This window comes from Dromiciops gliroides, chromosome 2 (genome assembly GCF_019393635.1).
Source record: "Dromiciops gliroides isolate mDroGli1 chromosome 2, mDroGli1.pri, whole genome shotgun sequence".
Classification (NCBI taxonomy): Eukaryota; Metazoa; Chordata; class Mammalia; order Microbiotheria; family Microbiotheriidae; genus Dromiciops; species Dromiciops gliroides.
Genome location: NC_057862.1, coordinates 57853320 through 57877058, shown reverse-complemented (window position 1 = coordinate 57877058; position 23739 = coordinate 57853320). Strand labels below are relative to the sequence as shown.

Sequence of the window (23739 nt, the reverse complement as noted above, 5' to 3'; positions counted from 1 at the left end):
CTGAACAATGACTGAACAACAAACAATTTCAGAAATCTGCAGTACTAAACACTATTTTTTTTTTATGGGGCAATGAGGGTTAAGTGACTTGTCCAGGGTCACACAGCTAATAAGTGTCAAGTGTCTGAGGCCAGATTCAAACTCAGATCCTCCTGAATCCAGGGCCGGTGCTCTATCCACTGTGCCACCTATCTACCACCCACACCATTTCTATCTTCCCCTTGTACAGATAATTGGGCTAATAGGGATAGAGACTGGCCCTGTGATGTAAATCTCTTCCAAAGCAATCATCACGTGCTCTCCACTTACATAGTTGCAGAGAGCATCTGACAGGCTAAATTAAGAGACTTGCCCACAGTAACATTGACAGTAGGTATAAGAGTCAGTACTTGAATTCAGGTCTTCCTGACTCGCAACCTGGCTGTCTATGAGCTTGATGATGCTATCCCATCAACATGAAATATGTTTTGTAATTGGAAAGTGCTGGCTCATAACAGAGCTGGGATTTGAACCTGGGTGGGCTTGTCATTATGATTGTATAACTTTTGACCCTGGCAGTAGTTTCTGTGCTCCTTTGTTGGGCTTGGGAAATAATACTTTATATTTCAGGTTCTCCAGGACAATACCCAGAAGGTTTTGTATCTGGTTAAGTGACTGTTTCAAGGTCACTTTTACAGATGAAGAAATTTGTTGTGGGGTGGGGGGGGTTGGAGGAGATGGGGCAAGAACCTCTATCATTGACTTCTGGGGGAATAGGGAAACTAATAGTTAATGATAATAGTGAACGTTTATATAGTGCCTACTAAGTGCCAGGCACTGTGTAAAGTTCTTTTTTACAAATAGAAAAAATACCTTGGGGCATCTAGGTGGCACAGTGAATAAATCACTGACCCTGGATTCAGGAGTACCTGAGTTCAAATCCGGCCTCAGACACTTGACACTTACTAGCTGTGTGACCCTGGGCAAGTCACTTAACCCCCATTGCCCTGCAAAAAAAGAAAAGAAAAGAAAAGAAAAGAAAAGAAAAGAAAAAATATCTTAAAACTGATTAAAGGGGGCAGCTAGGTGGCACAGTGGATAGAGCACCGGCCCTGGAGTCAGGAGTCCTGAGTTCAAATCTGGCCTCAGACACTTAACACTTACTAGCTGTGTGACCCTGGCAAGTCACTTAACCCCAATTGCCTCACTAAAAAAAAAAACAAAACACTGATTAAAGAAAGAAAAGACAGTAAGGGTGGTACAATGGAAAGAATAGAATGAAAAGCTAGGGACTGATGAGCTGACCACCTACATTTGGACACATAGACCTTGGGTTCAAATCCTGACTGCCACTTAATCCTTTTGTGATTCAGGACAGGTCATTTACCTTCTCTGAGACTCCCATTCCTCATTTGTAAAATAAGAAATATTAAATTCTATGGATGACCTTTCTATTTCTATATCTGTGATTCTGTGAAAGGATCTGCAAACCCTTCTATTAGAACAGAGAGAGAGAGAGAGAGACAGAGACAGAGAGACAGAGAGAGAGACAGAGAGACAGAGAGAGATGGATACAGAGGGACAGAGAGAGACACACAGAGAGAGACAGAGACACCGAGACACAGAGAGACACAGAGACAGAGACACACAGAGACAAACAGAGACAAACAGAGAAAGAGATAGAGACACACAGAGACAGAGACAGAGAGACAGACACACACAGAGACACAGAGGCAGACACTGACACAGACACAACCAGAGACAGAGAAAAAGAGACAGACTGAAACAGAAACACACAGAGACAGAGAATGAGAGACAGAAAAAGAGACAGAGACACAGAGACAGACACACACAGAGACACAGAGACAGACACAGACAGCCAGCCAGTGACAGAGACAGACAGAAACACACACACACACACAGAAAGAGACAGAATAAGAGACACACAAAGAGAAACAGAGAGAGAGAAACAGAGAGAGAGAGAGAGAGAGAGAGAGAGAGAGAGAGAGAGAGAGAGAGAGAGAGAGCGAGCGCAAGAATGCCTTTTGCTCCTTTTTTCATGTTCCTTATCCAGCCTAGTAAGGGCACACACCGGTGATTGACTTATTATGAACTGAAGCCCTACTGAGTCCTGCTTGGTTGGAAAGGGAGGGAGAAAAACTAGTGGGAGAGAAAACTTTTCTCTGCCCTGTCTCTCCTAATCTTGTCAAATTCGCAATTGTCACGCTTTCCCCAGCCATCTGCAAATATTTTCCCCTGGAAGTCTGTGGAGTCTGAATGAAATCCCTCAATGCTTATTCCACAGGTATGGCCCTCTCTCCCATTCACCCCACATTCCCACTAGAAAGAAAAAAGCTTCACTGTCCCTCTTAGCCCCACAAATAATCCTGTTAACCTCACATTGCCCGGGGTGAGAGATCTGATATCTGGGGAAGTGAAGATTAATTGGGCAACAAGGAAGCCTGGAAGTTTGGGGTTGGGGGAACCTTGGCAAATGCGCCTTTGGAATTTCCCCATTCCTGGCACATTTCCCCTTATGCCAGTCAGCTTCCTCCTGGACTGGGGAACAAGCCCTCTTCTCTCTGATGCAGCTGCTCTGCAGAAGTGTGTGACTCCAACGACCTTGGCACACAGTTCAGCATGGCAGGTGTTGAGTAAGTGTGTGTGTGTGTGTCTGCCCTGTCAGGAAGGGCTGACTGATATGTGGGGGGGTGGTGGAAGAGCAGGTGTGATAGGCCAGGAGGACCCCTCAGTCAGAGAGCCAGACATCCTTGTTCGAGTGACAGAAAGGGAACCCCTAGGTTCTGCACTCTGAGAAGAAAGGTCTGCTTGGGTTTGTGCTCTGAATCTGGGAGCTGGTAATTGGAAATTCCCAATTTCTCTAGAAATTCAAAGTTTCCCCACTCTAAGATTTCCCTGTTAGACCGTGTGTTAAGAAGCACTTGGCAGTATTGCCTCTATCATCCACTGGCTCTATGACTTAGGCAAGTCACTGATATCACAAGACTCCAGCAGTCCGCTGTAAGAAATTTCAAAGCAGTGCCCAAACTTCCTTGGTAACAGTTTCTCATCAGGAGCTGTATGATTTACAGCAGTAAAATGGTAGGTTCTCTAAAAAGTAATGATTTGATGATGATCATGGATGGGTATGTCAGGAACATTCTCAATCTTCATTCATTCATTCATTTATTCATTCCTTCATTCAGCATTTATTAAATGCCTACACTGTTTTGTACTCAGAATATAAAGAAAAAACTGAAATTGTTTTTGGCCTTGAGGCAGTTACATTTTACTTGAGGGATATAGCATCAGATATTTCAATAAGAAATGCTCTAAAAAGCGAATGTAGTTTAATGTTTTGAAGAGAGCACTCAACACCTGGTGGGGTGGCGGTGGGCAGGGGGAGCCTTATTTCAGACATAGCACGACAGCTTAACCTGGAAGGAAACTGGGGGTTCCTCAGGGCCAAGACGAGGAGGGAGGGCATCTCTGGGTACAGATGTGGAGGATACAAAGTAAGCCATATGGGCTAGAGCACACAGCCTGCACCAGGAGGAATGATGGGAAGTCAGCTTGGAAACATGCACTGGAGTCAGACGGTGGAGGCCTTTCAATGCCCAGTTGAGGAGTTTTGTGGCAGTTTTGTGGTGTTATAGTGATTAGAACACATGGCCTGGAGGCAGGAGGACCCGAGTTCAAATTCATCCTCAAACACTGACTAGCTGTATGACCCTGTGCATGTCACTTACCTGCTGTCTGCCTCAGTTTCCTCAGCTGTGAAAGCACCTACCTTGTGGGATCATTCTGAGACTCAAATGAGATTCTTTGTAAAAAGTACTTAGCACACAGTAGCACTATATAAATGCTCATTCCTTCCTTTCTTCCCCTCCTTCCCCATCTTAAAAGCCATAGGGAGCTATCAAAGCTTTTAAAAAAATAACTTTTTGAAATTTATTTTTTCTTTATCTTTTGCCATTTATAAGATTTGATATTTCACAATAATGTAAATTCATTTCCTCATTGAGGCTTTTAAAGCAGAGGATGGACATTTGTATTTTTCAATATACTTTTACATTTATTATTTCATTTGACCCTCACACCAAACCAATGAGGAGGCTGAGGCTCAGACAAATGACCAAAAAAAGCACAACTTGACAAATACCACGGAACTGGTCACCTGGAGAGTTGGGACAGGGATCCAGTCTTCTGGTTTTTTTTGTCTGTTTTTTGTTTTTGTTTTTGTTTTCACAGTGCATTGGGGGTTAAGTGACTTGCCCAGGGTCACACAGCTAGTAGTGTCTGAGGCCAGATTTGAACTCAGGTAGTCCTGAATCCAGGGCCAGTGCTTTATCCACTGTACCACCCAGCTGCCCCTGGGACCCAGTCTTCCTACTCAGTCTTGGGATCCCCATAGGATATTGTAAGTAACAGGGGATGGTGACTGGAAGAGAGAAGACACCTTTTGGACTTTACTCCCAGTGACGTTCCAAAGGGGCACAGAGGCTACTGCTGGTAGAAGCTTCGTGATAACATCTTTATCTGGGTTGGGGCAGCCTCTGCATTTAGGGGCTAGACCTGGATAATTGTCTCTTGACTGCTGTTGGGCTGGCTTCCCAGGCCATGAACCACAGTTCCCAAAGCCTCCTTTGAAACAGGAAGCAGTGCTTCCTGTCCAGCTGATGGCTTGTCATGTCTGGCACAATCAGGGTGAGGGCTGGTCAGCTCGTCCTAGAGACAGCATGAAGATCAGTCATTTGTCTGCCTCAGGTCATGTGTGTGGAGGCTGCCAAAGTGTGAGTGAGTGTGGGGAAGTCGGAGTGAGGGAGCATGGCTGGTTTCTGAACCCTTAACAAAGAGCCCCGTACTTAGTAAGTGCTTTTTAAACACTTGTGCATTGATTGACCAGTCCCGAGAAAAACCATTGTCATCAATAATGGGAGAGGGGGGAGGACACTGACTTTAGTCAGTACACTTGGGTTTGAATCCTGCTCTGATGCTTAAGATCCGGTAGCTTGGCTAAGTAATTGAATCTCTCCAACTCACTTGTGGTCTGGCACCCATGGCTGAAGATAGAGGAAGAAAAGGGAGGTTGTGTTTCAGAGTCAAGTAGGGTGTCAGAGGCCAGAAAAGAATGGGGTGATGGGAAGAATTCTGAACTTGGAATCATAGGGCCTGAGTTCAAATCCCAGGTCTGGTGCTTTACTCCCTGTGTGAATGGGACAAATCCCTTTACCTTTCTAGGCTCCTTCCTCATCTGTAAAATGGGAAAATTGAACTAGATAACCCCTATGGTCCCTTCCAAATTTATACTTATGTTCCCATCACTGTGATCCAATCTTATACCCTTTCATAGAAGGGCAGTGCAGGGTACTGGATAGACCTCTGAAGTGGGAGGCAACAGAACTTGGGTCTGAATTCTGCTGTGTAGCCCTGGGCAAGTGATTCGACATCTCTGAGCCTCAGTTTTCACATCTATGAAAGGCAGATGATAATAACACCTACTTCACAACTTTATTTCATTCTATGACATTCCTATTGTTATAATATTGTCATGGCTGCTGTCCTGCTAAGCCTTCCTGGTACTTCAGGAAGCTAGGTGTTTATTTCCCATACCATACTTTCTTGGCCCCCCCACCATTGTGCATGGCCATTTTGTATATCCACAGTCCTAGGCATTGTTTCAAGCTTTCCCTGGTATTTTTGCTTATAGGGATAAGACCTGGCTGTGAGTTTCTTTTGTTTTTGTTTGTTTGTTTTTGGCACTGCAATGAAGGTTAAGTGACTTGCCCAGGGTCACACAGCTAGTAAGTGTCAAGTGTCTGAGTCTGGATTTGAACTCAGGTCCTCCTGAATCCAGGGCCAGTGCTTTATCCACTGTACCACCTAGCTGCCCCTGTCCTTCGTTCTTGAAGAGGACCATGACATTGGAGTGATGTCATGATTTGAACTGAATTGGATTTAAGTGAAGGAGGGCTGTGCAAAGTCACCATCCTCACTCTCTCCTCCAGAGCCATCTGGGTTCAGTGGCAAGATATATATCAGGTTGATTGGAGATGGCCCTGGATGTTTTAGCCAATTGGGGTTAAGTGACTTGCCCAAGGTCACACAGCTATTAAGTGTCAAGTGTCCGACGCCAGATTTGAACTCACATCCTCTTGACTCTATCCATTTTGCCACTTAGCTGCCTCTAGGAAATGCCTTCTACTGATGCAAGATGGCATTCTCCCTGTAGCTTGCAGAGCTGACCAAAGTACTGAGGGCAGTAAGTGATTTTCTCTGGGTCACAAAGAAACCACATGCAAAGAGGCAGTCCTTGTCTGCAGTCTTCTTCCCAGATTGGTTACATCATGTATATTCTATTGGCTTCGTCTCCTTTTTCACTATCTTTCTTTTCTTGTTACTGTAACTTCTCCCAGTTTTCTTTATGGAGTTAGGAGAAGGTACTGATTTCATAGTGGTATGGTGATTTTTGGAATTAAGGAGAGAAATTCTCTGTCATTTTAAATTTGATGCAGCTTGTATTTCCTATATGCAGGGTTTAGTGGAAAGAGCATTGAACTGGAAGTCAAAACAGCTGCGCTTCATCCCTGACTCTGCCACCAATTAGCTGAATTTCCTTTAACAAATCACTTCCTGTTAACGGGCCTCAGTTTCCCCATTTGTAAAATTTGGGGATTAGACAATAATAATAACTGACATTCATATAGTACATAAATCCTAAAACTTAATTTATGAGCTTTCAGCTTAACAATCAAGTTATCTCTGAACTTTTCTTTTTTAACATATTTTGATAACTCAATTTCAATATAATTGATTTACTCTGTAATTCTATGTATTTTGTGTTATGCACTTGAAAGTACTATTCTCAGAAGGGGTCCATAGGCTTCACTAGATATTGACAAAGTGTCCAGGACACACACAAAGGTTAAAAACCCTGCTAGAGCGCTTTAAAGTTTATAAAGCATTTCACACAAACTATCTCATATTTTCACAACTCTTTAAAATATTATTATCTCCATAACTGATACACTTAATTGACTTGCTTTGGGTCACACAGACCAGGAAACAGGACTTATATTCAAACCTCCTGACTCCAAGCCCAGCCCCTTCTCTGACATGCCACATTGGCCCTCTAGAAAGACAACTTCTAAAGTGGCTTCCAGAGAAAATACTTTATGATTCTCAAAAAGGACCTTCAGCAGCGAGGTAAGAGGTTGGTGAAAAGTGGCTCCCTGGACTGGGATCTACTTCTGCTTTGCTGTGTGGCCTTAGGCAGATCACAACCTCTTTGGGCTTCCCTTGCCTTTATCTATAAAAGGAATTGCAACACTTGTTTTCACTAGTGGGGGCAAGTGTGAACCAAAATAAGATCAATGCATTCGAAAGAGTTAGAAGCCCTCAGTGAAGAGAACTGCTTTCTAGATTCCAGAGGAGGATTTGCAACTCGCTGCCAGCCTGGAACAAGAACCAGTTGGGTTTTTTCTGGGGCCCCCCAGCATTTCCTGAAGCCCTGGTTCTTCTACTTAGTAATTAGGCTCACAATGATTCCATGTAACTAAATAATAACAAATGCATTATCTCCTTTTAGTCTGTGTTTTTCCTTGTCTATCATAAAGTAATTAAAATAATGAATGCCTTGTAAAACAATAGGTAAGAGGGCTGGAAAGATAGTATTATCTGCCATATACCTCTGTTGCTTGTGAATTATTCACTAATTAAAAATCTATTTGGTTTGTGAGGAATCCCGGGTGTCCTCCCTCCACTTCCCCTACTGCTCCCCCAACCCCCCCAGTCTAACCTCACTCCCAGTGCTTACAGCATTTCCAGGGAGCCAGCATTTATTAAATTAAATTGAATCAAGTGGGTGGAGGAAGGGAAAGGGGGTAGGTTGACAACTAACTCAAATGTCACTAGCAGTCATTGCCCAGGAGAAGAAAATTTGATAAGTCCTCCCCACTTTTTGCTCTTACTTAGAACCACAACATATTTGGGATAGAAGGGCCTAAGAAGTCTTTCAGGCAAGGACCTAACTTCTGGGCCTGACTTTATACACAACTTACTATGTAATCTATGTGACCTTGGAGAAGTCACTTAAAGTCTGCGAGAGACAGAGACACAGAGAGACACATAGAGAGAGACAGAGACAGAGAGAGACACACGGAGAGAGACATAGAGACAGAGACAGAGGTAGAGGCAGAGAGAAGAGAGAACAAAAACCTTTCTATAGGCTATGAGTTTCATAAAACTCTTTGCTCCCATCACCTTGTAAGGTAGATTGTGAAATTATTATTCCCATTTTAGAGATGGGGAAAACCAAATCTCTGAGAGGCTAAGTGACTTGCCCTAAATCACACAGCTATTGTCTTAAGTAGATTTCAAACTCAGGTCTCCTGAATCTTAAGTATACTGCGCCATTCTGTGAGCCTGTTTCCTAATCTGTGAAATGGGAAAATGTCCCAACATTCCTTTCTCATGGAATAGGTTGAGGAGGGGTATTATAAATAAACAAGGAGTTTGTTTGCACAGCAAAGCAGAGGTAGATCCCAGTCCAGGGAGCTACCTTTCATTAGACTCTTACTCGTTGCTGAAGGTCCTTTTTTAGAATCATAAAGCTTGTTTATAAATATATGAAATTATTCTTAAATCTTATAACAATAAAGGCTCTTGGACAGCTCATACCAAGGAACCTATAATTTCATCACTATGGGTTTCCCTTCCCCAAAGCAGGTCTAGACTACTCTATGACTTGATAGACTCTTAGACAGTTGATTTTGGGGAAAAAAGGTCCATCATCCTGTTATGAGGCTGGTGATGAAGTTCCCCAAGCAGAACTAGGTTGGATCTTGGACGATGGCCATATTGCCAACCAAGCCTATACTTGATGTATAGCTCAGTGCTTTGAAGCTAGCCCTGCAACTGGGAACTTGATGTTGCCTCCCAGCTCTGATGAAGTATCAGAATAAGACTTTGATATTGAACAAGTACTTTCATATATGGTGGGGATACAAATCTTGTGAAAACTGACTAAGATGACCTCCATCTATATTGTTATGAAAGAATGAAGATCTTCCATTCCATAAGCTCTCACTGACATCTGTTCCTTTCCCAGTGAATTCAAGGCTAGATAATTGTAGGATCATAGGTCTACAGCTAGAAAGGACTATAGAAACTATTTAATACACCCCCTCCATTTTACAGTAAGGAAACTGAGGCCCAGGGAGATTAAGTGACTTGGTTAAGGTCAAGGAAGCAGGATTATGAGCTGTGGTATGCTGGAGTCAGTTTGTACCCATTCACAAGATAAGGTTGTTAAATTTTCAGTGTGAGCATTTACATCTCAGAAATCAGCAAGCACTTCAAATCAGGGCTTGATTTATTGTTTTGTTGATTGCCTAGGCTGAAGAAAATGATGGAGAAAATTTTAATAATGTAAATTTAAAAGTATGTTCTTTTTACATATTTTTTTCAGAGAAACTTTGAGAACCAATGTTCTTTTCCTCTTTTTTGCCCCCAAAGGAAGGATCTCTTTATTTCATATGGAGACTTCAGGTCTTTAATGGGATGTTGGAGTAGGGATTAATAATGATATTTGGAAGAATCAAATTACTGGATGAGAGCATGCACATATATTTAAGTAGGGGGTCAGTGGAGGATGATTTCAGAAAAACCTGGGAAGACATATGAACTGATGCATAGTAAAGTGAGCAGAATTAGGAAAACATTGTACACAGTGGCAGCAACATTGTTAGGAGTATCATCTCTGAATGACTTAGCTATTCTCAGCAATACAATGATCCAAGACAGTTCCAAAGGACTTAGGATGAAAAATGCCATCCTACAGAGAGAGAACTGATGAACTCCAAATACAGATTGAACCATACTTTTTGTTGTTTTGTTTTTGTTTTTGTTTTTGTGGGGCAATGAGGGTTAAGTGACTTGCCAGGGTCACACAGCTAATAAATGTCAAGTGTCTGAACTCAGATCCTCCTGAATCCAGGGCTGGTGTTTTATCCACTGAAGCACACTTTTTTTTTTTCTGTTCCAAAATAGAATAGAGTTTATTTACCTTCAGCTGTACAGAATTAAAAAAAAACAACAATAACAAATCAATCAACCTTCACCTATTTCCAAGAAAGTAACAAATGGTTGCAATAACTGAAAAGCCAGTGAGATACATAATAAACTTTTTTTTTTAATTTATAAAAAAATCCCCAAATTCTCCTTCATGTATTTCCAAGAATGTAACAAACTAATTAATGGTTGTAATAACTGTAGTCAGTGAAATATAAAATGAATTTTTTATCTAGAAAGAAAACCCCCAAATTCTCCATCTATTAATATCTCAAAGCCTCATGAATTAAGACAAATAAAAATATATAATAATTTTATAAATCAAAATATCTAAGAATTGCAGACTTATCCACTAAGTCCCTTTCTTGCCTCTTCTTACTAGGCAGTGAGATTATTATTCCCCTTGAGTTGTTATTATGGTGGAGGGGCCTAGGAGGGAGTCAGTTCCCAGATGAAGGGTTGAAGCATACTTTTTAAACTTTATTTTTCTTGTCATTTTCATGCATTCTCTTTTGCGACATGGTTAATATGGAAATATTTTTGCATGACTTTACATGTATGATTGATATCATATTGCTTGCCTTCTCAGTGGAGGAAGGAGTAGTAAGGAGGGAGAGAATTTAAAACTTAAAATTTTAACAAATGAATGTTAATTTTTTTACATATAGTTGGGAAACCTTTAATGAAATAAAAAATATATAAAAATGTAGAAGGTCAGTGACAGCTGGAAAGGGATCCCATGTCTTGTAAAAATTAAGTGATTCAGTGTGTGTGTTCTGAGGGAGGGAGATTCAGGGTTCTAAACCAAGAAGGAGTACATATGTGGGCCTTTGCATTTCAGGAAATAGTAAGTATTTATTTATTTTTTTGAGGAAATATTAAGCATTTGTATAATCAACTTTATGTGAGAGTGTAATGATTTACATTTCTGGTAAAAGACAGATTGAAGTCATTTTATGATGGATTTGTAGAATTCAGAGTGGAAATAAGACTTTTGAGATCATCTAGTTCTATATCCCCATTTTACAGATGAGAAAATGAAGGCCCACAGAGAGGTCAGGTGACCTTGTCTAAGGTCACACAGTTAATATTTGCACCCAGGGTCTTGGGTTCCAGGTCTAGAATTGCTTCTTCTGGATCATTTTGTGTCTTCCCACCTTTAATGGCTAAATAGTTCAGAAAAATGGGATGAAATGGTGTAACTCATAGAGAATGTCATGATAATGACATGTGTCCTCCCTATCCGACTGGATTTCCTTTGAATATGATAATGCTTGGGTCAGTGCAATGTATTTCCTTAGTCTTTCCTTTTCTTCATAGTTAAGAAGCTCACCTCTGGGGGCAGCTAGGTGGCGCAGTGGATAAAACACTGGCCCTGGATTCAGGAGGACCTGAGTTCAAATTTGAGACATTTGATACTTATTAATTGTATGCCCCTGGGCAAGTCACTTAACCCTCATTGCCCAGAAAAAAAAAAGCCGCTCACCTCTCCCTTGAGAGAAATTTCTTGGCTTCATGAGATACCCACCCCTTTTAGTGCTCACTGAGGGTGATTTCCCTCAATTCATAAACTCTGTACACAACTATGCAATGGAAAGAGGCACTGCGTTAGGAGACAACATAGCTAGTTTCCTTTTCTCCTTCTAACAAAGCACCACCCCCACCCCCACCCCACCACCCCCACCACTGAAGCAGCAGCAGCAGCTAGCATTTTTATGTCACCTCAAAGTTTGCAAAGTTCTTCACAAATATCTCATTTTATTCTTCATAACAACTCCTGCCAATAAATACTGTTATTATATCCATTTTATAGTTGAGGAAATTGAGACAAACACAGGTGAAATGACTTGCCCAGGATCATACAGCTAGTAAGTGTCTGAGGATGGATTTGAACTCAGGTCTTCCTGACTCTAGGTCTAGTACTCTATACACTGTGCTACCTAGCTGCAATGTGAAATAAAGCAGTGGAAAGAGTTCTGGTCTTGGGTTTAGGGGAGACAGGTATGAATCCCATCTTTGTAATTTATGAGCTATCATTTGACTTTTCTGAACCTTGATTTCCTTGTCTATAAAATGGGGATAATGATACCTCCCCTCATAACCCTTTATGCTTAGAATGTATTCCCCAATTACTTTCCCCTCATGAAGTCCTCCTCTCTTCCTGCAAGATGATGGTCATATACTATCTTCTTCGCTGACCTTTCCTGATCCCTTCCACACCCCCTACAAATGCCCTCCCTCCCAAACTATCTTATATTTAACTACTCTGTATGTATTTATTCACTTTGTATTATGTATATACATGTATGTAAACACATGTATAAACACACACTCCATAACAGGGACTTGTCTTTTCCATCAGAATATAAGGTCTTTGTGAGGAGGAATCATTTCAATCTTTGTACTGGTATCTCTAGTCCTAATACAATGTTCCACATCTAGTAGGGGCTGAGTAAATACTTGTTGATTTGATTGCTAGAATACCAATAGTATGTATGGTATATCTCACAGTGTTGGCTCAGTTAAAGAATTTACATAAAGTACTTGTAACCCCTTAAAGTTTTCCGTAAATATCAGATGTTATTTTAATACCTTAAACCGATCAGGAAGTCCATGAACCATGTCTGTAGGTTCCGGTTTATATTCCAACTCAGGCTGCATAGCTCAGGCTATGTTTTGGCCGTGGTGTATGCACTTCTATTCCCAGATTTGGGACTGAGTATACTCAGCAAACTTGGTCTGGGCTTTTTGATGTTACCCAATATAGAGCAACCACCTGCTTACAGTAGCACTGTTTACAGATTGTGTTCACCCTTCTAACCCCTATTGTTGAGTTTTTCTATCTTTCCCATTTTCAAACAACAGAGTGGTTAGGCATCTTTCTATTGTAAGAGTAATATAATCTTATAAAATATTAAAATCGGTGGAAGGGGGAAAAGCCACAAACCAATCCTTGTGTACTGTCTCCCACTGAGAGAGCTTTCTAGGAGTGTATTCATAATAATCAGGTTTATTTTTATAGCAGCTGCTCTAATATCTATGATCTCATTTGATCCTCACCTCAGCCCTGGAAAGAAGGAAAGGCAGATATTTGGAGGAGTCACAAGCAGGGTGCTAGTACCAGGGGAGATAAACAAGTGGGAGGGGACTTAGGATATGCAATTGTCAGAGGTCAGAGCAGGGAGCAGGTCAGGAATTCAGGACCATGGAGAGCAGGGTCCAATGGGAGACGCTAGCAGTACAATTCTCATAAAGGTGACCCCACTAAAAGTGCAAGCTTTTGTCTTAACCCAGAATTTCCTACGTGTTCCTTGTCAGAACAAGGATATTTCCCAGGGTCAGAGTAGGTTAGGGACTGAAGGTAACTGCTTCTATCCCTGATAGAATATAGGCTAGGGACTTTTATTTTTGTCTCTATATCCCTAGCACCTAGTAGGGTACCTGACCTGACACACAGTAGGCAGCTATTAAATTGTGGGTTGAATGTTTGTGGTCATAGGGCTAGAATAGAAGCCCTTGGCAGTTCAAGAACAGAATCCAATGTCTCTAGTAAACTAAAATTTCGTGAGACAGACCTATTTTAGACAGCTTTGGGTTATAGGATTCAGAGCTAGTAGGGACCTCAAAGATCCCCTCATCCCAAGCACTTGATTTTATTGATTAGAAAAGTGAAATTAAGGGAGGGTAAGGCTGGTTCAAGGACATACAAATAGTAAGTGGTAGAAGAAAAGAAAACAAAGAGCTTACTCTATTGTTTTCCTGGTAAATATCTACCCTTAAGGAAACTCACATGGTCCTAGTAAAGTTTCTCTATTTGGAAATTCCCAAATTAGTTGTTTCCTCTTGCTTTGCCACTCTTTAATGCTCCTTCTTCCTACTCTGGAGATTGGGCATATAGCCAGCTGAAGCTCCCCCTACAGAGAGCAGGCAACAACTCACAAGTTTCCTTCCCTACATCCAGAGTAGGATACTCTTGCTCACCTTAGAAGGGATATGATGATTGGGATGCTCTTTCTGCCGTGAGTCTTGGGCAGTGCTGATAGTTTATAAATGGGTGCTTTTAGACCACTGTGGTCTAGGTCTGTAGGACTGCCAAAGGGAATGGAGACATATTCTTCTTGGTTCCAATAGGTTGACCTTTCAAGTACTCCTGATGATAAGGGATCAGGGGGTCCTGTTAAACAATAATGTCAAGCCTATGGTGCAGTTTCAAATAGCTCCCTTCTGTCATGCCCAAGCTAGGGTCTCCTTAATCTGATCTCACCTATCAGGTACTGGCTTTTCTTTTTTTTCCTCCTTGGCCCAATGTGCCAATCTTCTGTTTTCTCTGTTGTCAGGAGGCCCAGAAGATTAACAATGGCGCTACTCAGGCAGATGGCACCCTCAAACCAGTGGATGAAAAAGAGGAAGCGGTGGCAGCAGAAGTTGGCTGGATGACCTCTGTGAAAGACTGGGCGGGAGTGATGATATCTGCCCAGACGCTAACTGGCAGAGTCTTGGTAAGACCCCTATCCTTCTCCTCATTTGTTTTTGCAATGATTATCTGTTGCTTTTGTTGTTTTATGGATGATCCTCTTTTCCATGGTAAACTGTACCCTGAGTATCAGAGCCAGGCATCCTTGTGTTTTCTGATTGGTGGTGGTGAGATGCCTGCAAAGAAGAGGGACACTTTGTATTTCCATCAAGGAGCTGTGGTGTCATTCCTGTTCTTCTAATGTCGCCACTTTCTCTGTGCCTAAAGACCCAGGAGTCTGGGTGCTCTTCAAGGGAGTTCATAGAGAATGGGATCTAGAATAAAGGCATGGGAAATCCACTTTTCAGTGGTCACAGCTGGTGCCTCAGGATCTCTTCTTACTTTGCTGCCTTCCCTCATGAGAAGTGGATGAGAACAATCCAAAAAAATGAAAAGAAAAGTAAAGAAAATCACAGCTCTAACTTGTGGAATCATAAAGGCATGATTTTTCGCTTTGTTTTGACTTGGGAGAGTCATTTATTTTCTCATGCTACTTAAGGAATATGCATTTGCCTTGGGCTAGCTTTCTGGCTTTATTTACCTGTTTTTTAATCTCTTTTCCTTGAATCCAGGTGAGTTGGATCCTGTCAGAGGATGGATCCAGTTATGTCTTCATAGTGATTAGGAAGTAAATTAAGAGCTAGGAACACATTGAGCTCAGTCAGATTGTTGTTGCATTGCTCTGAGGTTATGTTTGTTATTTACGCAGTGTACTTGCTGGTGGAAGGGTACTGGATTTGGAGTGAGTGGGCCTTGGTTCAGATTCTTGTTTGGCCATTAAATATCCATCTAATGTTATACAAGTCATGTGTCTTCTGCCTGGGGTGGGGGGAAGTTTTTGAATCCGTAAAAGGGGGAAATCAGATTAGATCCTACCTAAAGTCTCTCTCAGCTCTGATTCTTATTCATTTAAAAGAAGTTCAGAATAAGGAGAGATGGTTATTGACTGAAAAGGTCTGAGAAGTCCTCTAGGATTGTGAAGAGATATGAAATCATATGAGGATCATTGGAAGGAGCTAGAGATGCTTAGCTTAGGGAAGAGAAGACTTGACAAGAACATGGTCACTGCCTTCAACCACTGGAAGGATTGTTTTGTGAGAAAAGGGATTAATATTTATCTGACATGCCTCCAGAGGACAGAACAGAGAGGCAGATATGGGCCCAATAAAAGGAAGGACTTCTAAAAGTTAGAGTTGCCATCAAAGTAGATTGGCCTTCTTCAGAATGGAATGAGTAATGAGTTCACTAGCCTTGGAGTTGTTCAAACAATGACTCATCTAAGAGTTGAAGGTGACTCAATTCTTTTCACTTTACCCATTCATGGTGGTATCTTGTATCATGTCATTTCCCAGAATCCCAGGGTCCTGAGCTTTATAAACTCTCCAACAACAACAACTCAAAACATCCTTTTGATCCTTCTGCCTCTTATGCTCCCATTTACACCAAACCTCCTTTTTTCTATTATTGTGACTGATGGTTCCTTAACACTTCCCTTTGTTTTCAGTTTACACCTTCTGCTCTAACTTCATATTCCTTCATACCTATAGTTGACCCCTGGTCTAAATCATGTATCCATTTTGACCTTATCTTGGTATATGGTATGAAGTGTTGATCTATGGCTAGTTTCTGCCAAACTGCTTTCTACTGGTTGAAGTAATTTCTAAGGAAAGAGCATTAATATCTGGGAAATATGAAAAGGATTCACATAGAAGGTGACATTTGAGCTGAGTTTGGAAGGAAGCAAGCAAGGGATCCTTGGAGTGAGAAGTGAGAAAGAAGTGAATTATAGGCTTGGGAGAAAGTCAATGTAAAGGCATGAAGCTTATAATCTCCTCGTTCAATGCTCTCTCCCTTACACATTACATCCTGAGCTGGACCAATATCTCTTACAAACAACCTGTTTCCTCATAAGCCACTGGGATCTTGGCTGTGGTATTTTGACATTACTTTGCTTTAAACTAATTAGGTCCTGTGGCTTCTTGGCCTGATTCTTAACATTTGCTTGCACAGACATTGCCTGCCCAAATGTCCAGGTTCACTACTACCCAATCTGCCAGCTGGTCTTTTTGGAAAAAAAATCTACATAAGGCTAGGCTGAATCTTTTGTTCCTGAGTAGTACACAGAACCATGACATTTCTCAGCCAGATGGAAATCTAGCTCACAAGATAACAGAATCATAGACTTTCAAAATGGACAATACGTTAGAGTCTATCTAGTCTAATCCCCTAGAACTCAGGTCTCCTGACTCTCAGAACAGACTAGTTGGTCTCCTATCATCCAACATTGTCTCCTTGATACATGACATGCCTCTGTACCTAGCACAGTGCCCAGACCACAAAATCTTAGAATCATAGAGTTAGACATGTAAGGAAACTGAGTCTCAGGGAAGTTGTCTCTGGACCTCTTCTCAGAATCATGATTTTATTTTATTTTTTAATCATAAAAGTATTTTCTAGTTCCATGTAGAGATAGTTTTCAACATTTGTTTGTATAAGATTTCTAGTTTCAAATTTTTCTCCCTCCCTCCCCTCCCTTGAGAGGGGACCCTCCTCAAGACAGCAAACAATCTGATATAAGTTATATATGTATAATCACATTAAACATATTTCTGCATTAGTCATGCTGTGAAAGAAGAATTAGAGCAAAAGGGAAAAAGCTCAAAAAAGAAAAACAAAAAAATAGAAATAGTATGATTCAATCTGCATCTAGATGCTACAGTTCTTTTTTTTCTGGATTTGGAGAGCATTTCCCAACATGAGTCCTTTGGAACTATCTTGCACCATTGTATTGCTGAGAAGAGTCAAGGCTATCATAGTTGATCAATACACAATGTTGTTGATACTGTGTACAATCAGAATTATGGTTTTAAGTAACTGAAGGAAATGCTAAATTTTAGTTAGAGGTTAGTGAAAATAAAGATGTTACATTTTTCTCCTGCAAATTCACAGATTTCTTGAAATATAAGCATGGGTCAGTATGGCCCAGGTTAAGAACCCCTGCCTTAAAAGAAGGCAAGTTTTTTATTGTGAATTGAGAAATGAATTTCTGTGGAGGTATTGGCAAGGGGGCAGGAGGCATTTCTTCCAGACATGCTGCCTCTCTCTCACACACACACAGAGTTGTATTTATCTAGAATTGTCCAAATGTTTATCCTTGTAACAACAGTAGGGCAAAAGCAAGAAGAGTTGGTAGGAGTGGCAGACTTTCCCCTTTCAATTTTTAATGTGTTTTCCTTCATGCATGGCTCAGAGATTCAGTTTTAACATCTGGCCTCTTTCTGACTCAATGTATGGTTGCAGAGGTGCTGCCCACAGCTGGATGCACTAACTTCAGGATGGGGGTGTGTGTGTGGAACAAAACTGCCCTGGAGAAAGAGAGACTCTTAGAGATAATTCAAGCCCCATCTCTGACACATACAGGTTTTGTGACCCTGCATAACACTTCATTGCTCAGGATTCCTAGGGATTAAAAAGTGTGCATACAAGGGAGATGATTAATTAAGCTCAAATGTGAAAGTTATTTATATTAATAAGCAATATGAGGGTTTATGTGAATCTATTATGTCTATGCAAATCTTCAGTACTTAAGGCACTGTGACTCCATGGATATGGGTAGTCTTTTCTCAAATATAGATTGAAACCCTTAGTATCTCTTAACTCAGTTGAGCTGCTTCCTCAAAAACAGATCCACAGTTGGTTGCTGTACCTACCCATCCTGGAAATTCTTCCAGTTTAACAGGACCTGCTAGATAGGACTTGCATTCTAGATGGGTCACCTTTCAAAGTCTGGAGTCACTTCCAGGAAACCCCTTCTTTGGTAGAGAAGCCAAATGGAAAACATGTTAATCATTCACATTGATATAGTAGTTTATGAAATCTTTCATCACTGCATCCTGGTCTGAAAATATGCTTAGCATTGTCATGCCATTTCACTGATAAACTAAGAATTGAGGAAATCTAGTACCCTGCTTTTGGTCACACAACTGGTAAAGGTCATAGGTGGGAGTGGAGTTTGGGGACTCCAAGACTCAATGGCATTGCATATCATTATCTGGTTCCTCCTTTCTAACCAACCCACCATAACTAACAGTTATAGTTGTATAATCAAAGCAATAATATCCATTAAAAGTGATTACCACTACCAAGTCTCCTATACCTTTAAGAAGCTTAACTGTCTCAGAGTCTACAGAAGAATGAAGGATGGAAATTATGCATATCCAGTGTCTGGATCATACCAGGAGCCCCCTCTCTGAGAGCTATCCCACAATATAAAAATATTTCTTTGGAGAGGAAAAAAAATCAGCCCAATGGATTGATATGTTGTAAAAGTCTGAACACCTGTGCCATGTGGAACACCTGTGGACTTCCCATCTTCCTGGACATTTTGGCCAGGGGCATCTTCTCCTCTCTTTATTTGAGTCCTGCTTGATCTTCATAATTTTGTTATATTTGCTTTTGCTTTTTTTGGCATGTAGCTATTCTTCCCATTTCCATTGTTGTAGTTATTGTGTATAGTAACACCTATAGTCTTAACAAGGTGGAATGATCAGTATACTTCTCACAAGAAGCAGCGAGAGATTATATTTTCTGCCAGTTCATATAGCAGAAAACCACCAGCTTAAAGATGGTACCAAGTTGGGACCAAGTTTCTTTCAGGGAGGAAAGATTGTGGCGTGGGAGCAGAGCTGTAATTTGGGTGGAGGTGACCCAAGATCTGTCTCAGGGTGCCATCAGCAGCCTAGAAAAAACTAGCTAGTTTGCAAGGCTAATTATTGAACATTGGAAACTACTCAATGCCACCTATTTCCCTGTTGTCCTTCAACAGCCACACCTAGTTAGTTATGCCCCCACACAGACCTACCCTGTGCCTCTCCCACCTTCTATGTTCTCCCAAATGGGTGCCCTGAGGGGCCTGAGGGGCTCCATTTGAACTGAGAGCATACTTTGTGCCCATTACCCCAGGCACAAAAAATGCTTGTAATGGCCCTGATGGGCATTCAAGAGTGCTGGTTTTGCCACTTAACTGTGTCAAATCACATTGCCTCTTTTGCCTTGCTTTCCCTGCCTATACAGTAAAGGAGATTAGACTAAATAAAGTTTTCCTTTAGCTCTATAACCCATGTTATTATTTACTCTCTATATACTTTTACTCTTTACCCAATAGAAATGAATATTTAAACATGTTTAAAGGCTGCTAGCCACAATTGGTAACTGCTCCTTTATAAATACAGTCTTGGCCTATCTTATTCACATCAAAAAACCTGGATCTAGAAGGGAATTATTTGACCTTTAGAACTTTATGAAAATAAATTTTAATTTCAGAGACAGCTGAGGCTTCTTTAACCTCCCATTTCCCACCCAGGGTCTGGCTTCTTGGGGTGGGGAGCAGGGGAGGAGTACTTGTGAGTCAGAGATCTCTCTATTAGGGGGGGGACCAAGAAGAATGAGAGACTCCACACGGTAGTCTCATGAAAGGTCTCTGATTCCTTTCCTGCTCCCCAATGTTCTCCTTTGGGCAGCTAAATGGTACAGTGGATAGAGCACTGACCCTGAAGTTGGGAGGACCTGAGTTCAGATCTCACCTCAGACACTTGCCAGTTGTGTGACCCTGAGCAAGTCATTTAATCCCAATTGCTTTAAACATCCAGGGCCATCTCCAATCGACCTGATATATATCTTGCCACTGGACCCAGATGGCTCTGGAGGAGAGAATGAGGTTGGTGACCTTGCACAGCCCTCCTTCACTTAAATCCAATTTAGTTCAAGTCATGGCGTCACTCCAACATCACGGTCCTTTTGGAGAATGAAGGACAAACAACAACAATAACAATGTTCTCCTTTAGTTTAAACTTCTGATTCTTTCCTCCCTTGGGTGTCTCTGAGTCCTTGGAATACATCTCAGCTGTGCTGCATAGCCTCATTAAACATGTGGTATAGGGGATGGAGCACTGGCTTCTAAGTCAGGAAGGACCTGGGTTTAAATCCCACCTGTGATACATGCTAGTTGCGGGACCTTGAGCAAGACACTTAATCTTTCAATGTCCCAAACAACTGCAGAAGACTGTGAATGGAAGTCCTAGGGGAGATATCCTTATTGCTAGTTGCCTTCAACAGTGAAATCATAGATAAGCCTGACACGAAAACCAAAGTGTGGCATGGCAGTTAGCTGACATATAGGATATGACTGATACAAATTAGGGAAACTATTCTAGAATCACAGGGCCTAGGTGATAATGACTATGAGGAATGAGAGGAGGAGCAGAAGGAGGAAGAAGAAACAGCTGGCTTTTCTTTTGGGGGGGGGGCAGGGCAATGAGGGTTAAGTGACTTGCCCAGGGTCAAGCAGCTAGTAAGTGTCAACTGCCTGAGGCTGGACTTGAACTGAGGTCCTCCTGAATCCAGGGCTGGTGCTTTATTCACTGCACCACCTAGCTGCCCCCTGCAACTAGCTTTTATGTAGTGCCTTTAGGTCTGCAACGTACTTTAAATATGTTATCTCATTTGATACTTACAACAACCCTGGGAGATAGGTGCTGTTATCACCTCATTTTAGAGATGAGGAAACTAAGATTGAAAGAATCTAAGGGATTTAGGAGACAGATGGCTCAGTAGATAGAGTGCTGGGCCTAGAAACAGGAAGACCTGAGTTCAAATTTGGCCTCAGACACTCACTAGCTGTGTGACTCTGGGCAAGTCATTCAACATCTGTTTGCCTAATCCACTGGAGAAGGAAATAGCAAACCTCTCTATATCTTTGCCAAGAAAACCCCATATGGGGGCAGCTAGGTGGTACAGTGGATAGAGCACTGGCCCTGGATTCAGGAGGACCTGAGTTCAAATCCAGCCTCAAACACTTAACACTTACTAGCTGTGTGACCCTGGGCAAGTCACTTGACCCCAATTGCCCCATAAAAAAATAAAATTAAATTAAAAAAAAAAAGAAAACCCCATATGAGGTCATGAAGAATTGGACATGACTGAACAAAAACAAAATTTAGAAGGGACTTTAGAGAGTTTTTAAGTCCAATCTCTTTTGTTTTAAATCTGAGGAATCCGAGGCTCAGAGAGGGAAGTGATTTGCTCATGATCACATAATAAAATTGCCACCTGGCAGATTGCCTTCCTTTCATTTAATGCCATCATATTTGCACATGGAGGGAGCATTGGGACCAATAAGTAACCCTAGGAAAATTGTGTCTTCTTGAATATAGGACATTCTTACCATTTTCCATATATTGGTCTGAGAGAGGCACAAGGCCCTGCAGATGCCCTAGGGTGAGGGTTGGAGGTCTCGGAGTTACTGAGCACCCCAGGTGTCCCCATAATAAAGCAGTTCCTTAGATATTAAGAGAACTGTCATTCCCAGTGGAGCCCTAGAATGCTTTCTGTGAGATATTCTTTCCCCACTGTCATAGATGTTGCCCCTCAGTTCTCCTAGGGTGGTAGCCCTCTGTGGTTGCTACTACCCATTTCTTCTTGTCTTCTTGGCCACCTGGATTTCTCCTAGTTCTTAGGCTCTAGGTAAGGAACAAAAGCTCTTCTTTCCTTCTTCTCTTTATCCAACCAAGGCATGGATGGGTTAAAATCAAGCCAAACGTTACAAGTGGCAACATAAGGCCCAACACTTTTTTGAGGGTCAAGTTTCCCTAGATGGAGAATTGTCCTTTTCTCTAACTCTTTCTGACTCTTGAGAGAACCCAAGCCCGTCCTCTTTAACCTCTCTGAGTGCTAACCTTTGTCATCTAGCCCCAGAGTGAGGAGGGGAGGTCAGAGCAAGACATTGGTCCTACTGTGCACAGGTGGTACAGGGCCATCATCGTAGTACTTCTCAGCTGTGAATGTGCTGAAGTGTCAGGAAGTCCTCAGGGACAGTGGGGTGGCTTGTTGGTCCTGCCTCATCAAAGACAATTTGGAGCAGAGGTGGAATAATGCAGAGGGGCCAATTAATCTAAAAGATCCCCGGGTTACCAATCAGCAAAAATGGAATAAAGCGTAGAAAAAGAAGAAATCTTTGGGCAAAGAGGGAGATGGACTAGGCATTTGAGAGCTTATCCCCTTTCCTGCCTGGGGTCTCTTTTTTGTTTTGTTTTGTTTTGTTTTGTTGTTGTTGTTGTTGTTTTTTGCGGGGCAATGGGGGTTAAGTGACTTGCCCAGGGTCACACAACTAGTAAGTGTCAAGTGTCTGAGGCTGGATTTGAACTCAATTACTCCTGAATCCAGGGCTGGTGCTTTATCCACTGCGCCACCTAGCTGCCCCCTGGGGTCTCTTTTTTAATCCATATTTCCCATGCTGCCATGCTGCCCTAGCACGCCTACACTGGCATCACTCATCTCTAATCCCTGAGTTTGCTTGTTTCTCCTTCAGATTGTCCTCCGTGGCATTGCTACCGGCCCAATGGCTTCCCTTCCATCTCCTTTAGGAAAATAACATTCTGAGACATGCACTACTCTGTCATATTGTTAATTAACATTTCCCCTGCTATCTCAAATAACACTTCAGGAACTATCACATCTAATTCAACTGAATGGAAACATACTTCTTTGTTTGCATTGGGAATATTTAAAGGGAGGGATCTTCTCTCCTCCCCAGACAGACAGACAAAAGAATACCCCTTTATTTGTCTAAACATTTCAGATATGACACTTTAAATCTCTCTTTTTTTTATCCTTCCCCCCTCTCTCTCCATCCTTCTATTCAATCTATCTCTCTGTCTGCTTGTCTCCTGTTTGTCACCTGTCTCTCATCCATCTATCCATCCATTCATCCATCTATCTGTCTATCTATCTATCTGTCTATCTGTCTATCTATCTATCTATCTATCTATCTATCTATCTATCTATCTATCTATCTATCTATTGTAACAATTGGAATGACGCCACCTGCTGGAGACTTACTGTAGAAAAGTTCCGCCATGAAAGGAAGGTCTTTGAGAGCAAGAACATGCATCTTTTCTTTGGCGTTTGCTAGTGGGAGGAAGAAGGGAGGAACCTGGCACTCTGACTGGGGCTCTTTCCTTTGGACTCTAGTGGAGAGCGGAGCTAGAAATGCGCTCTCCCTTTAATAGATGAATGTAGGCCTTTCTCTCACTCTTTACCAAATTCTTATTCTCCTTAATAAATGCTTAAAAGCCTAACTCTTGCTGAAGCTTATAATTTATTGGCGACCACTCATTAGA

The 23739-nt window shown here is 41.7% G+C and overlaps 1 protein-coding gene across 25 annotated transcripts in view; it reads left to right on the top strand.

Moving 5' to 3' along the window:
- Positions 1–23739, top strand: part of KCNMA1 (potassium calcium-activated channel subfamily M alpha 1) — a 929290-nt gene that overhangs the window by 245709 nt on the left and 659842 nt on the right. For all 25 annotated transcript variants that reach the window (XR_006354799.1, XM_043983958.1, XM_043983956.1 and 22 more), the window contains exon 2: positions 14388–14549. Coding sequence is in view for 24 of the 25 variants with exons in the window: in XM_043983958.1 (XP_043839893.1) it covers positions 14388–14549 (162 nt within the window). In the remaining variant the exon portion in view is untranslated. The remainder of the gene's footprint in view (positions 1–14387; positions 14550–23739) is intronic.